This window comes from Cephus cinctus, unplaced genomic scaffold, assembly GCF_000341935.2.
Source record: "Cephus cinctus unplaced genomic scaffold, Ccin1 Ccin1_scaffold0029, whole genome shotgun sequence".
NCBI classification, from domain to species: Eukaryota; Metazoa; Arthropoda; class Insecta; order Hymenoptera; family Cephidae; genus Cephus; species Cephus cinctus.
Genome location: NW_014332776.1, coordinates 663,969 through 679,301, shown reverse-complemented (window position 1 = coordinate 679,301; position 15,333 = coordinate 663,969). Strand labels below are relative to the sequence as shown.

At 41.9% G+C, this 15,333-nt stretch overlaps 1 protein-coding gene across 15 annotated transcripts in view; it reads left to right on the top strand.

Annotated features, from left to right (window-relative positions):
* LOC107267676 (RNA binding protein fox-1 homolog 2) overlaps positions 1-15,098 on the top strand; it is a 123,961-nt gene extending 108,863 nt beyond the window's left edge. For 5 of the 15 annotated variants that reach the window (XM_015739684.2, XM_025085262.1, XM_015739671.2 and 2 more), the window contains 7 exons: positions 3,244-3,397; positions 3,966-4,029; positions 4,199-4,225; positions 4,702-4,722; positions 8,440-8,609; positions 8,963-9,026; positions 9,123-15,098. In XM_015739684.2, the coding sequence (XP_015595170.1) occupies positions 3,244-3,397; positions 3,966-4,029; positions 4,199-4,225; positions 4,702-4,722; positions 8,440-8,609; positions 8,963-9,026; positions 9,123-9,167 (545 nt within the window). In that variant the 3' untranslated portion in view covers positions 9,168-15,098. Of the gene's footprint in view, positions 1-1,565; positions 1,714-3,243; positions 3,398-3,965; positions 4,030-4,198; positions 4,226-4,701; positions 4,723-8,430; positions 8,610-8,962; positions 9,027-9,122 lie in introns of all 15 variants that reach the window. The other 10 variants (XM_025085310.1, XM_015739666.2, XM_015739700.2 and 7 more) reach the window with 9 other exon arrangements.
* Positions 15,099-15,333: the final 235 nt, after the last annotated feature.

Here is a 15,333-nt window from a genome sequence, read left to right as displayed (position 1 = left end):
GGGGGGGGGGGGGGTGCGTCGTCTGCGTGTCAGGGATGCGGAGAGAGAGTGAGAGTGAAGGCTCATTTGGGAAGTAGAGAAAGCAGCACGAAAAAGAGTGGAGTCGGATAAGGGAAGGGGGAGGGGGGGTTGAACGGGGAACGGGGGTTGAATACAAAGATGGTACTGTATAAGAGGGACAAGAACGAGAGAGAAAGGTATGGGGAAAGGGAGAGGAAGGAGTGAGAGAGCACATTGCTCTCAGGGGGTATGGCATATATACAGAGGTGGTCCAGGGGTGGCTGGCAGCATTTATTGATCGCTCGGAGCAACCCTGCCAGTAACCCCCGCCCCCCTCTCCTCCCCCTTTCACCTAGCCAACCTCACTTCGCGCACCCCTTCGTTGCTCGCCCGAGTGCTCCGAAGGCCCTGGAGGGTTCAATCATATTAATTACTCGCAGCACTGTGCCGTCGGTGATGGTCCTCTACGTCGAATCCCCTATCCTGTTGTACCGTTTACCCTTTAGAACTTTGTGCCCGTTCTTAACGAATTGAAGTAAAAAAAAAAAGTAAAAAAATCGTCGGCAACGTCGCGCTAAATTTTGTTGGGTAAGAGATTTTACGAGAGAACGGCGATCTTGACGCATTCTCTAGCTTCGCGGATGAGAGTCCGGTAGATCATCCTTTTTTTTTCTTCATACGCATCTAAGAAACGGAAGCAAGTAATATAAGGCTCCAGTGAGAGAGAACAAATATTTTCGGAAAATTATTTGAGTTTATTCTGATCCCCGTGCGTGTTGCTTGTTGAATTATTCATGTTTTCGTACGAGGCTCCTGTACGTGTTTTCAAATTTTTTTTCTTTGAAAATCTCAAAATTTTATGTCGACTCATAAAATATCCCACAGCACTGAATTACACGGGTTATCCGTAGTTTTAGTCTAATGACTAACTCTCTCGTATGTGCGACTGCGAGTAAATGGGAGACGGTTATATATTTCTTAGGCAACTGCGCATGCGCGATCGAGAATACGAATACACACTATGCACAATAACTTGTTTAATCAACTGTTCGCCACGGTTCAGTTATACACCTTGCTTCCTATAGTACGGATATTCTCCTACGCGAATTACTAAAACCGAGAGTTTCATAAGCAAAATCCCACAATGTAATAGGAACGCGAAATTACGTCATACAGCCGAGAGCGACATCTACACCTCTCACAGACAAATATCCAGAGAACATATGACTGATGACTTTTTTTTATTTATTTTGACATCGTTTAGTAATAACTTTGAAAAATGTTCATCGCACAGTCCCTCCCTCCGCGCGATTCGTCATACTCGAAAATTCCCGTTTTGAATAAATCGCGCGCGTTTTCTGGTATTTGTCAGTTTGAAAAACTATAATTTAGATAAATCCTTTCCAAATCATCATCCGTCCTAAGTCCTTACTCGTATATTTTTTTCCATGTAATACAGTGCTTACCTAATGTCGTATATTTAACGGTTGCAAAAATACTAGCACTATTACCCTAAAATGGGTTGACATCGTCCCGAGGGCACGGTGCACTAATATTTTCGACAGGATACAGGTTGCCGGCCATGCCATGGAGCTGGCTAGGGGCTGCTGCACCTTCGGCAGCTGCAGCGGCAGCAGTTGCAGCGGCGGCAGTTGCACCATCTCCTGCAGCCGCACCCCTCGTCCTCGCCCCGAGAGCCGCGGCGAGACGGAGGTATAACCTTAACCTTCTCTGACCTTTCGCTACTCTGTTCAACCTCTTCTTCTATCGTACTACCATTCTACTACTACTCTACCACTCTCAACTACCTATCACTATTGTTACTACTATTACCACCGCAATTACCACACTACTCTACTAGCGCTACTATTCTTCGTGTATTGTCCCCATTTCTCGTTGGCCAGTTTCACGTAACATCCCTGCACAACCCCAATGCACGAGACACGGTTGTCGCATCACTTACTGTTCGCGCGTCGATGTGAACCCGCCTTTACACGTCAGCGAATTACTCGTGCCTATAGACGGTACATTGACTGTATTACCGTGCAAAGCGCGCAGGATCGTATGTTAATTAATTAGTTTGTCTTGTTGTGTCTTTCCTTAACTCCTGGAATGCGCCTGTATTTTATTGCATCGCTAGTCGTCCTCACGTACCCCTCTCTAATCGCCTCTCCGCCCACAATTGCCCGTTCTAACGGCCTTGCTTTTGTCAACGTAATCGGACGACACGCATCGAGAGACAAGGATATTAAAGTCAGACAAAGTCAATACTTGGACATCTCCTTAACGTCAGTGCTGCTAGTTTGTCTTGATTTAAATAACCCAATTACAGTCCTGTTGGTTAATATTATTTTTGGTCGAACTTGACGAGCTCCGCGCAGTGATACAAGGTAGGCCAGATACGTTTTTCAAGTAAACCCATTCGATCGAGGACGCAGAGCTGGATAAGTGTTCCCATAGTGTTTTTTCAGTAGATGTCTGTATACATATTGCTGTGAGTCAACCCTGGACACTTTGGTTGGTCTTGGGTTCCCAATAGAGGAGAAATACGGGTATGATGATGAAAAACGGGACCAGGATTCCATAGAGTATGCACATAGCCAAACGGCAACGATGCATTCTAATGATTGTTCTACATCCTTCGATTCTATTCCGATAAATCTCACGAACTTCAGCTCTGTAGGATCCCAATGATCTTCTGCGGCCACTCTCGTCCACACCGTCGACAGGCAGGACGAATCTCACCGACGAAGTACTGCTCCTGATGGAGCCGCTGGTACTCCTCAGGACAGACTTGAGCGGTTTCTCACGTATACTCTCGGTAGATCCTATAGAGGTCATAGAGTGTGTCGGTACCACGAAGCCAATTTTTCTCTTTAACTTCTTCGCCGGATAGTGCGCCCTGAAGCGTTTTGTTCTTAACGTCCTTGTAACCGTACTCGGATTGCCCGCCGAGCCTGATGGTTTCTCTGGAGTTTTAACGGTCCGCCCGCCGGTGGGCCCTTCGTTGTCCAGAGCGGACGTCGAGTCGCTCTCTTGAGGACGTCGAGTCGTCTCTGACTGATACGTCATCTTTCCCAAATTTAAATCCCTGAGGTTATCCTCGCGTAGCGTCGTGCCCTCTTGGTCCGTCGACTGTTGCTGCTGCTGCCGCTGCTGTTGCCGTTGCTGCATCGGGATGAACTTTTGGGCCTTGGTCAACAGTGAATTACAAGGTAGGCCGTGGTGGCATGTGTGTTGCAGCTGCGGCACTTAGAGGTGTGGCCATTCAACGTGGTAGAGTCGGAGCAGCGAGAGCGGCCTTTCCAACAGGAGCTGCAGCAATCGCACTCGCCCGGAATCCGGGGCCACTTGCAGCTGCGGCTGCTGCAACAGCTCTGCATCCCTTCGCACCTGCGTAAGTAGAGTGCATCCTGATTAACCCTATACGGATCAACGTCGGCCAGCATCTCCACTGTGTTGTCGGCTACCTCTACAATATACCTGGGCCGAGTGTGCAGCCTCGTGTGATGCACGTGCTATAAATTATCCAAAGGGACTAATTGCTAATTGTCACTCTAATTATTCTTTGCTAATTAACGAACGAGCGCGGCTGAACACTCGCGGCGTTAGCACTGTACAAGTATAATGACGCCTGAATGAATTTCTCGCATCTGCACGCAAAGCACAAACATTCCTCTAACCTCTCCTCCTTACGGAACTCCAACGTACGGAACTCAGCCGCGAGATGTCACGGTCGATCGAGACAATCTCCAACGTCATTATTTCAATGTAAAATTCAATCGAATCCTCTCTCTTTTGTTTTGCCAAATTTTCAATATTTCTCTTTCGAAAAGGAAACCTTGTCGACTTCTATGATTATCCCTAGTGGACAATTGATCAACTGATTTCCGATCGATCCCGACCGAATATCTAGTTACGAATTCGACTTTTATACGTAACATCATTTGCTTTCTTTTTTACAGTGTCTACTACGATCCCTTCATAGCAGCACACGCAGCGACACAGGATCCTCAATATAGGCTCCAGGTAAGAACCCGTGACTAGCTCTATGACGTAGACGAATTGCGATACAAGAACGTACAGGATCTGCAGGACCACTCGTGCCTTTTATTATTGAATTTAAATCCCAAACGTTCATGCATCGTATCGATCAACATCGCCTAATAACTTAGTAACGATACGGGAATTACTATAGCTGGAATGGCCGCAAGCATCAGCCGACGTTAGTATATACATAGTGACATTTTGCTAGGCTTGCATAACGATTATACGATAAATTGAGTCATTCCATTTCGCTAATATTCGTCCTCCGTGTCGTCGACATACTGCGGAATTCATCGATACGAATTATGATCATTTGCCATGACTCATAAGCAACCAACAATGATTCTGCATCTCGTGCCGGATAGCTTGCATCTTGTTGCATTTTACTATACTCTGCGAGAAGCCGCCTTGTTTATGCATTCGCGAGCTGCTACGTTCGTCAATGTTGACGGGCGGGATTTAACAATTGCATAATAAATGTAGCCAGCGGGCGGGAGAGGTCAGCGAGAGTCCGGCACGATATCATATCATATAGGACAGCCAATTAGAAGGCGATCGATGCATCGCTGCAAGGCCAACTGCAAATGAGGCTCCTTAAGAGACTCGCGTGGATAAGGCCTGGTTCACATTTCAGGATTGCCGTTTGTGTTTCAGGCTAAAGGGCCAGCCCTGGAGGTAGGATTAAACGCGGGTCCATACCTGTGCATTTCGCATTTGATTTTATAATATCCTCTATCATCGGATTCGTTTGTTCGTATACTGTAACTCCATCCCTATTAGACATTATTATTCGCAAGGATTTAACTTTCACGCGATGCGTTTTATTAGTCTTTCACCTTTTTCTTTCTCTTTCTCTACTTATTATCTTTTTCTTTTTTTTTTTCGTGCTACCATTATCTCTTTCATTGTTCTATGTATTTTCTCTGTCTCTTTCTTTTTTTACTGTGTAATACCGTCTTCTTTCTTTTACTTATTGTTAGTCTTCTTTCATTTCCTGCTGTCGCTCTCTCATATTAATCTGTGCGTTGACTGACAATCTCGCTTTCCCAGTAAACATATTCCGAGTAGTGGCTCTAGGGAATCCGAACTGTTTCGTGTATAACCGCTTGGGAACGTATACAAAATTCACTGTCCCTTTGTACTTTCTCTTTCATTTTTTTTTTCTTTTGGCTCACTGTTCATTTCACTCTTATAGATTGTTTTCGTTTGTCTCTCTCGTCGAAAGTAGTGTTGGGTTAGGTTAGGGTTTGATCTAGGACGAGCCTAAGACCTTGTCTGCACCGATAAACGAATTATTGCTGCATAATGTACTTACTTATTTCTGGTTATTTGTTCTTTTCGTTTTCTGGTCAAACGTAGAATTGAGCTTGCGTTATATAGCTCGTTTCTGTGTGTATATTGTACACATATACTGTGCTATAGGGATTTCACGTCGCTCGCCGTCGCTGGAGAATTTTCAGTGGGCTTTATTGCGATCCTTGTGGCTATTTTCATGACTTACGAATCGCGACGGGCGGCGCGGTACGGGTTTCTAGAAAACACGTCACTCCGCCCGACGGGGAATTTATGAAGCTTAATTTTCGCGTTGCCAAAAGACATCGCGTACCGCATAAACTGGCTAATAATTTACGTTGCACCTTGTCGACTTCTCGAATGAACAGAGAGAAAGTAACATAAATAATACAGCACCGCAGTAATGCCGTTAAGACGGAATTTGGCTATGTCAATTTTTCGGTTTTCATATTTCAAAAAGAGTTTTCAATTAACGACGAGAGTCACCCGGAAATCTCATAACACACGGCTAACAAGATAATTCTTTTAAAATTCCCGCCCTTCTCTCCGAACCTCATTTCTAAAAGCCTTTCAGTATTTCTCTACCGTGTATGAAATTTCGTGAACTTCTTTGTAACCGCGAGAAAATACTCATTGAAAAAGTTCCCTAATTTGTCTTGTTTCGCAACTTTAATTCGAGCACTTGAATGAGCCGCAACCCCAAAGCGTAAGAGAACCCTGATGTTTACCGACCGAGCTAACTACCATCCAGAGAGTAAACCGTCTTCTCCATTTCCGAGCCAGTTCTCTTCGTGCCCCTTCGTCATCTCGTGTGCGTCATACTCCACGTCGACGCCTACGTCGTTTCGCGTTTTTAACAGCGCGCGCGAAACCAGGAAAAACAAAAGTAAATCGCGCCTCGGGGCGGACACTAGTTAAAACTTAAAACGTAGCTTACCAAGATTCTCCGTAGGAAACCGTCAAGTTGCCCGGTACATTCGAAGCAGTAAACGTACAGAGTAGTAGAAAATAAATACAAAACACACTGCGGTAGCAGTTTACTATTTGTAACGGTAATATTTTTCATAAGCACCCACGCGCATGCGCAGACGCACCAATTCGTTTCAGTTCTGTAATCGCTAACGATATTTCCTTTTTCAATTGATCGATACCGTGCATTTTATTGAGTCCCTTTTAAGCACAGTGTTTTATATGCTCCTCTTTATCTCTTACGCAGCTTACAAGAATCTCACTTCTATTTACTCCCGTAACATTCAACCCTTGTCGCGTGGCTTCGACCCTTCAGCCAATTCCCCTTACGTCCGCATCGCCGTGAGCCGATGGTATAAAAACGGATTTCCGGCTGAGGATCGATAAAGTCATCGCGGAAATCCGGTACGGTGCTCGCGAATAGAAATATCAAGCTGAGATGCATGCACGTAGATTTTAGGTTAAGCGGCGCGACCCGCGAGGCGTCCCGTCGGGGTTATCTTCATCCTCATAAATCAGATGCACATTACACTCCGAGCACACGAGAACACGTAGCGCGAGGTGCCAGCTGACCTTAAGTAAAATGAACGCGTGGAAAATCCATGAGCCAATAGGGTTTCAGTACGGAAGTTTCGTCTGATATTTCCACTGCAATTTCTTCGCCAGCTACACGTGGCCGTAGTGCATGCAGTTACGCTGTCATGGTCCTTGGGTTGGTTTGCTGCTGCACTGGAACGACGGAAAGTGGGCGGACGTAGAAACCCGAGAGAATAAAAACCGCAAGAATACTCGATTGCATCTATGCCCGTTCAGCGGAAGCTGATGGCCTTAATGCTTTTTGCTGGGAAATTACTTACCCTTGTTCACTCTACTCTCCTAACCTGCACAGGCGTTAATGTCTGCCGGAGCGCGAAACAAAAATTCGTAGTTGACCCCTCTTGATGGGATTTGCAAAATTCTTCGTTTTCCTCACAAGTATAAACTGAATTAAAAATGAGAATAATGCATTTTTATTGGGTTTTTGTATTTAATAATTTTTGAAAATAATTTCAAACTATTTTATCGCAATTTGATGTATCGGCTCAGGGACGATACCTGAGACATGAATTCCCTAGTAAATACCTGTGATAGTCAACGACTTATGTGATTGAAATTTTAACGAGATATTTAAGAACTTGATAGATGATTAAGGAGAACATTATTATCGTTTTCCAACAGAAAAAAAAGTCAATTCAAAACTTACCGTACCGTATCAGTAAGAAAGTTCGAATAAGTTTTCTTCCAGAAGTTTTCAACTTGTAACAATAACATGGTCTTCCCTCAATCTTGTAATCCTCTCAACGTTATCCATACCTCGTCCACGTTAACTTCAACCCAGTAGGAACTTCGGGAAGTTAGAGCACTATATGCGTACCCGTTAGATATAATCGATGAAAATGAAGAAAAAAAACCACGCAACCACTTCCAGTATAACCAGCAACAATCCGAGTAAATATCTAAGTCACAGATCACACCAGGTTACTAGCTTACGCTAATTAAGCTCAAGCCACACGATACACGTAACCGATTACCAGTTCGCAGCGTAGTTAAGAAGCCTCCCTAGTCGTTGCCTTTTACTTTGCGTTACTTTGAAACATGCACCCCGTGACATTTGTCGGATCGACTGCACCATTTTATACCTTCATTGTTTCCGTTGTGCATGCTAACTTAACAGTACCCAGCACCACGTGTCTTATTACTTACCTGGCCGTATCTCTTCCTCTTTTAATTCGGTAATTAATTCATTAATCGCTCCATGTACTTGGTAGGTCGGTCGTCCGGAGGTGTCCAAAGATCCAGGAATGCAAACATAACCTAAAAATTGAATTTTTCCATCGGACATCAAAACGTTCGATATCTTCCAAAATGATATCCGTTTCTTCCCGATTCCTAGTCTATTACAATCATCTTCGTTCCTTCTTCACCCGCGTCCTCTGTCCCTTCTCGATCCTTCAGGATCTCCTCCAGATCGTACCGGCAGCTGATCTTACGAACGTAGAGACAGTAACTGTCGTCGTGCGTGATACGTTCACGACGAAGATTAGTATTCGAGCTTGCTTGAGCTTGCATGGCGGGTTGTGGTTGTTACAGGCGGCCGCAGCAGCTGCTGCAGCTTCACCTTTACTGAAGACGACGCCACTTTCGACTACCCAACAGGCGACCTACGCCGCCGCGGCGACGTATACGGCCGTCGCGGCGCGAGCTTACGGAGCGGCTGCGGCTGCAGCTCAGCCGGTTGCCGGTTACGCAGCAGTAGCTGGGTAAGATGGGGACTATTGAAATTTATTAAATATTTATATGTATATATATATATATCTCTTTTTTTTTTATTAATTCATCCCTAGCTGTGACGTATGATTTATTGTTTCTGATCTTCGATCCTTACTCACTCTTGACCTGATAACGTATTACAGAAGAATCCGTCGTGGTCGTGCTTTGCGCAGTAGACGCCACGAGGATCAGCAAGATACCCCTCCTGAAAGTCCTGTTAAAAAATCCTGAACGCTTGTATCTGGTAAAGATGACGACATCCTGACCCTTTCTTTATTTCTTACTTCATCACTGGGATGTAATTGCAGTGGGATAGTTGTCTCACGTGATCATGAAATTTCAGATACGGCAGAGAGTACGCTGATCCCTACCTTGGACATGGTATCGGCCCTGTTGCTGGCTACGGAGTAAGTTGATTAATAAATAATATCCATCAACAAATTGACTAAGATTCAAATTGAACGGGAACTAATAGATTTTGATCTTTGGCTTTATTTTAACAGGCGACGGTCTACAGGGGCGGATACAACAGGTTCACACCTTATTAAATGGAAGCCTTCCTTGCAAAGGCGTTACTGTATACTCAGCAGATCATGACCAGAAACCGACACAATCATCATCCCCAATGCGATGCCTGGAGCCCCACCTGCCGACGTTAGCCTCTCGTAGCACATCACTTAGCACGTTCTCGCCGTCATCATAAACCTCATCGACATCGTCTTTGTCATCCTGAACCTCGTCATTTGGACAGTTCGGGACTACGGCTATCAGCTAGCGATGTGTGTAAATGACACTTGTCAAATTCGCGTCCCGTACTTCCTCCTCGTACAAGATAGATAAGAACAACGCGAATTCATCGTTGCGATCTTGGCCAAACAAAGATAGAAACATAGATTTCATGCCTCTATCGAGGACCGTACAATTTTGATAATAACATTGCTGCGAGACAGGATAAGCGGAGGAAGGATCCTGGCAAAAAATAACGGGATGGCTCCGTGACTGGATCGTTCAGATTGAAATGATAAGTGATAAGCGTGCGCTACGTAAACGGCAGCCGTCAAAGGACGAGTGGTTCTCTCGATAACACTGCACACACGCGTAAGCTTCAATTCATGAAATTCATGATGCTTGTAATGTTCAACCATCAAATTCGCATACGGGGATTTAATTATACAAGTAATATTGTCACGGTCAAAATGTAATATAGCCCGTGTAGTATCGTTGCAATTTACTCGTTAGTACGTAATCTATTTGGTAAAAATACGTAATTTGTCCAACATGTATGTCTGATCTGGCATAGAAAATCGCAAAGTTTGGTCCTCTTGATTACCTTCTTTTTTTTTTTATTGTTTGTCTTCCCTCTACTCGCTTTCCATACGTAAAAAGGCAAGATAATCTTTTCATTATATTTATATGCCCGAGTCGCGGTTTTCATCTTGATTATTTTTGATTACCTTTTTTTTTGTATATCCTCCCTTTTTGATTACATAGTTTTTTGTCAAGCAATGTTGCACGCACCGTGGACGATCACTCGTCCTTAGAATGTAAAAAATCGGCTGCCGCTCTACCTGCGAGTGAAAGATTGGTCGGGCGCGTTATTACAATTATTATATTTCCATGTGAACGAGTAGCGCGGAAGATTAATTGTAAAATGAGACCTAGGTAGCTAGCTGTTAGAAACGTGCGTGCGTAAGTTGGTTAGGTTTCTATGCCAAATATGTGTGTAGGTCGCGAACCAAACGTTAGGTACGATTAATAGAATTAGCGTTTTATTAGATAAAAAAGAGGGAAGAAAAAGAAAGGAAAACTCCTAGACCGACGTACCGGATTCTGGTAAACAGGGTCTAGTCATCATTCTCGAACCGGTTTTAATCAAACGCGTTTACTCGTAGTCCTTTTTATTTTTTGTTTGTTTTGCATTCGTTAGCGATTTCCAAAGTAATTCTGTAAAGCAACCTGTCAACTTGTATACATCCACCAGTAATGTACCTACAACCCCCTTTCCTCGTACCAGTCATTAATATCCTAATCTGCCAATAAGAAGAAAGAAGAAAAAATCAGAAAAACACAACCCCTCGTCACCCGCTCTTTCGCAACTCTTTCCCCTACCGTTAATAGGTACAAAATTTACAAAGCCGCGGATCTAACAAATCTGGTGTAATTAATTTATTTCTTGGTTAGTCGCCAAAACGGAGATGACACGTCGTTTCTATTCCTCCCTTATATAAATTTGTTTTTACTTCCTCCTTATTGAACTTATACACCCCGTTCCCGCTTTCCCATATTTTTTTTTGTTAATTATATTCATCACTTTCTTCTTTTTTTGTTTTGTTACATTTTCTATGATATTGATCTAATATCGTAAGGCAGCACATGCCTTCGACTGTCCCTGGAATCTCAGTGAAGGATCGTATCCGCGATGAAAAAGCGCACGTAAGCGTAGCGAGAGCTGCATTCTCATGAACGATGTAAACTCATTAAACTCGTTCACGAGGATCGTTCTCGAGCGATTAAAATATTGTACTCGATTAAAAAGTAAATAACAAATAATTAAATAAATAAGTAGAGGTTCGCACGGACCTGTCGCCAAAAAGCTGGCCGCGTTAGAGATAACCGCGCACTATTGTACAGATGCGAAACCAGAAGTTTTGTAGCGTTGACCTTCGAAGTTCTGGAAGACGTCGGCGTACAGACGCAACAGACTGCATAAACTTCTTGCGCGCGCATTATAAATATGGGCTGGATTGTCAGGACACGGGAGAGAATTTAAGTAATAGTAATTCGCATATGTGGAAACGAGTGAAGAGAGACAAAGAAATGAAAAGTAAAAACTTACCAGTTTATTAATAAAAGATACAAACACTATAATTACAGTTTACTGTCTAAGAGCGCGACACGGCACAGTCTCTCTTTTTATTTTTATTTTTTCGATCAATTCTCATCTATCCTCTGCGTTTAATTAGCGATTAACAATATCGAAACGCGAATCGATAAAGTCTCAGACCTCTCACTCTTTCTCTTTAACACAACGCTGTGAGAAATTGACGAGAGTCTTCGGACATGAAAAAATGAATGAGTCGCGAGTAAAGAAAATAGTACGCACATTGAGCCGAGTGAGTGATATCCCGTTAAGATTAGAATTAAATGAAGATATATATTGCGTAGATTATTACGTACGCATGTGCGAATGACTGTAATTGGATGACAGTGACAGAGAGAGGAAGAGAAAGAGAAAGAATGATCGAATACAATATAAAATGGCGAGTTGAGATTCGCGAAGAGTACAGCTGGGGTTAGTAGGGAAGGGAGGTATACTGCGATGAGAAAATAGCCAAATATGACAAAGATTTGTTTAGAAGTACGTTAGACATATAATAGGGCCGTCGTTACGTTTTAATCCGAATACTTGCTAGGTTAGGATAGTATAGTGCGAAAGCGTCCGATTACAACCAGGAAATCACTGTGCGTATACGTGGGATGGCGCCACCAGCACATGTAAATATCGTCGAGCACAAATCAGGCTAGCCGTAGCCGCGAGAGCGATGCGTTCATCAACTAACCGATTAATTAGGGATTAATTATCACGAACATAGTTTGACGTAAGATTAATCTAAATCCAATACAACCGATCGTTGTCGCGTGTCCTTAGCAACAACACCGGATACTACCATCGTCGTACAGTGTCGATGCCTGTGCACGTGCGCATGCGCAGTTCACGCTCAGTGCTGATAGCGTTTAATTTTTCAATAGTAGTAACCTTTTACTTAGTCCTTTTTATTCTTTCTAAAAAATCTAAAGGCTTTTCTAGAATGACTGTACTTTTCTCTCTCTCTCTCTCTCTCTCTCTCTCTCTCTCTCTCTCTCACATTATAAATTATATTTAATGCATCAGCATTGTACGTGACTGCAGTCGGTCGCGCGTTGTTACTGCGCAGTCACAATTCCGGTTTCCTGTATTTTTTCTAACGGGATCCAAAATCTCGTCAATTCGAATTTCCATGGTGCGTGCAGATTCGTATTACGATATATCCCATTATTTCTATCCTTTTACGAAAAGCCATGACCCACCCCTAAATCCCCAACCCTACAAAACCTGTATATTATATACTGTAACTACAATTTATACTATTCGTAATTAAAATTACCTTTAACGGTAGGCTACTACTATTAGCTGCTAGTATAAGTCAAGCTCAAATTAGACGAGGCCCCTGCAAAAAGCCTTTAATGATATTTCCGTCAGTTTTTTTGTCATGTGCACAACTACACTTTTCTTCAATTAATACTATTATATTACTATTACTAGTATTAACTACTACTACCACCGCTATCACAGTTAATATCCCTCGTCTGATTTTTTCTTGTGACGTCTACTTTACTTTGTTCCTGAAATGAAAAAGAAATCATTCTCGTCGCTTTATTCGTGACAGGCCTATCGCACAACGTGACAGATATTTTTTTATCAAACGATTGATGAACGGTCTTAACCTTATTACATGGAAAATGATCAACGACGACTACTAACATGGAGAACTTTTTTGAAAGTATCTTTTTATTTGATAAACTTTTTCAATCAAAGTGAAATTTCATAGTGGACATATTATTTATATGATATTGAATAATTTGTTTTTTTGAATATATAAACTATTCTTATGCACTTCAATTGAAAAACGATCATGGTCCTTTCTCGCTGTTCTCCAATAGTAATAATCGTTGCAAAATTTCATCGTTCATTTTGAAAGAAAAAATATCGTGTCCCGTACGCCTTGAAATAACAGCACATAAATTTCTCCAAATACTTTTTTCTTCCTTCCTCTATCCCTCTAGATCAATACGATCGATCAGCCACGATCATAACGATCTATATCGATCGACCCGCTCTCTTATATTCTCGCTGCTTACGTAACACGCAGGGGTTTATTAATAAACACCGAAGGATTTACGCAAGGACACAATGGAAGATAAAAGAGGAAACGCGATGGAAGAAGCTCCTACTACCGATATTAATTTACCATCGATTAAAAACGATTACGATTAGCGAACGCAATGTAAAATATTCGATGATACGTACCATACGATATGTAATACTTTAAAAAGATGACTCTAGATGAATTCATGACTACGTAATGACACGTCTTATGAGCAACATATCCTAGTGTACGGGGACGTGGCGTTACCGTAACTCTTGGAAAAAGTGAAAGCAAAAGAAAATTCCGTAGCGCATTTCTCCTCGAAACTCCAATGACACAGAGAATGAAAAAAAAAAAAAAAAATGAAAATTCCCTAAATTTTTTTATTTTCCTTTCAAAAGTCAATAAACGTTCTCATTGATTCGCCAACTGTTAACGTTACTAATAGCAAATATTCTTTCTGAACAATTTGTCTCTCAACATTGTTTAACAAAAAATATTGTACATTCATTCGAATATCTCTATTGTGAAATATAAGATAAAAATAGCAACTATTTAAATTAAATTTTACCATCTCTTGTCAGTCAAGCTTCCATGAGAGTGAAAACGCACGGATGGTTTACACGCGAGAACGGCAAAGCCACGTCGATGTTTTTTGAATTATTAAATGAGAATAATTAACGTGAAAACAAAAGTGTGAGTACTTTGAAATGGGATGTTCCATGACATTATGAAGTTGCATACTTTCTAGAATGAGTGCGTGCGTGTATAAAGTAAAGTTTAATATAAGGTCTGTGCGGTCTGCCAACCAATTGGCTGACTAACAATTGGTCAGGTAGCGATTTAACTATATAGTAACCACGTTGATGAGATCAACCAATTGGCTGACAGCAAGTAACGAGAGCACACTCTTAAAAATAATTCTAAGTAAGGTAGTAGCGTCGAGAACAAAGCAAACAACAAAAAATGGGAAAAAATTTCATCAGCTATTATATGCCAATTGTTTTTTTGCTTATCGCAGTGTAACAAACCGAATCGTAAAACGAACAAAGAGCGACGGTTAAATAAATTAATCGGCAGAATTTGGATCGAGCAATTTTTCGTGAAAACTCGAAAGTTACAGAGTCTATGAATAATAAAGTATATACGTGAAAAAGTGCACAATCGAGTTACGAGTACGTTAAAAGTATAAAATACGAATTTTCATGTAAATTCGTGTAAAACTCGATGCCTACTATTAACACAGAGGTACGAAGGTATATGAGAATAAGAACACATTGCATAAAAAGGAAGAACGGATAATGATTGTGGTAGGAAGAAAATGAAAAAAAAAAAAACGGACTCGAAGTTTAATTTAGAAAATAACAAAAAAAAAAGAAAAGAAAGAAAGTCGATAGTTAAATACGGAAGTCGAGGTGTACTCGCAAGCACCTACGTCATTGTCTGATTTGAATGATATTTTGTAAGTCTGGACCAGTTGTTAGGTTCTTATTACTACTCCCATAGCGACTTCTTATGGCGTATTTTCTCTGTATATTGTCAATGTTTATTATTAAATATTTTTCAAATAAATCATCATCTTTGTTGTACTCTATTTCTGCTTAATGCATGGATACCTTTGTGCAATTGTACATAATTATAATATAATGCATAATGCTCGTGACATACAAGTAGCCACTGGCATACTAACGCAGTGTTATATTTACATTTTCAAAACGTGACCATTTCGGGAGCAACAAATCTGTACACCTTGTTTTGTCTCGTTTGTTGGCCCAGCGTTAAATGCACGTTATGTTTACTCAGCTGC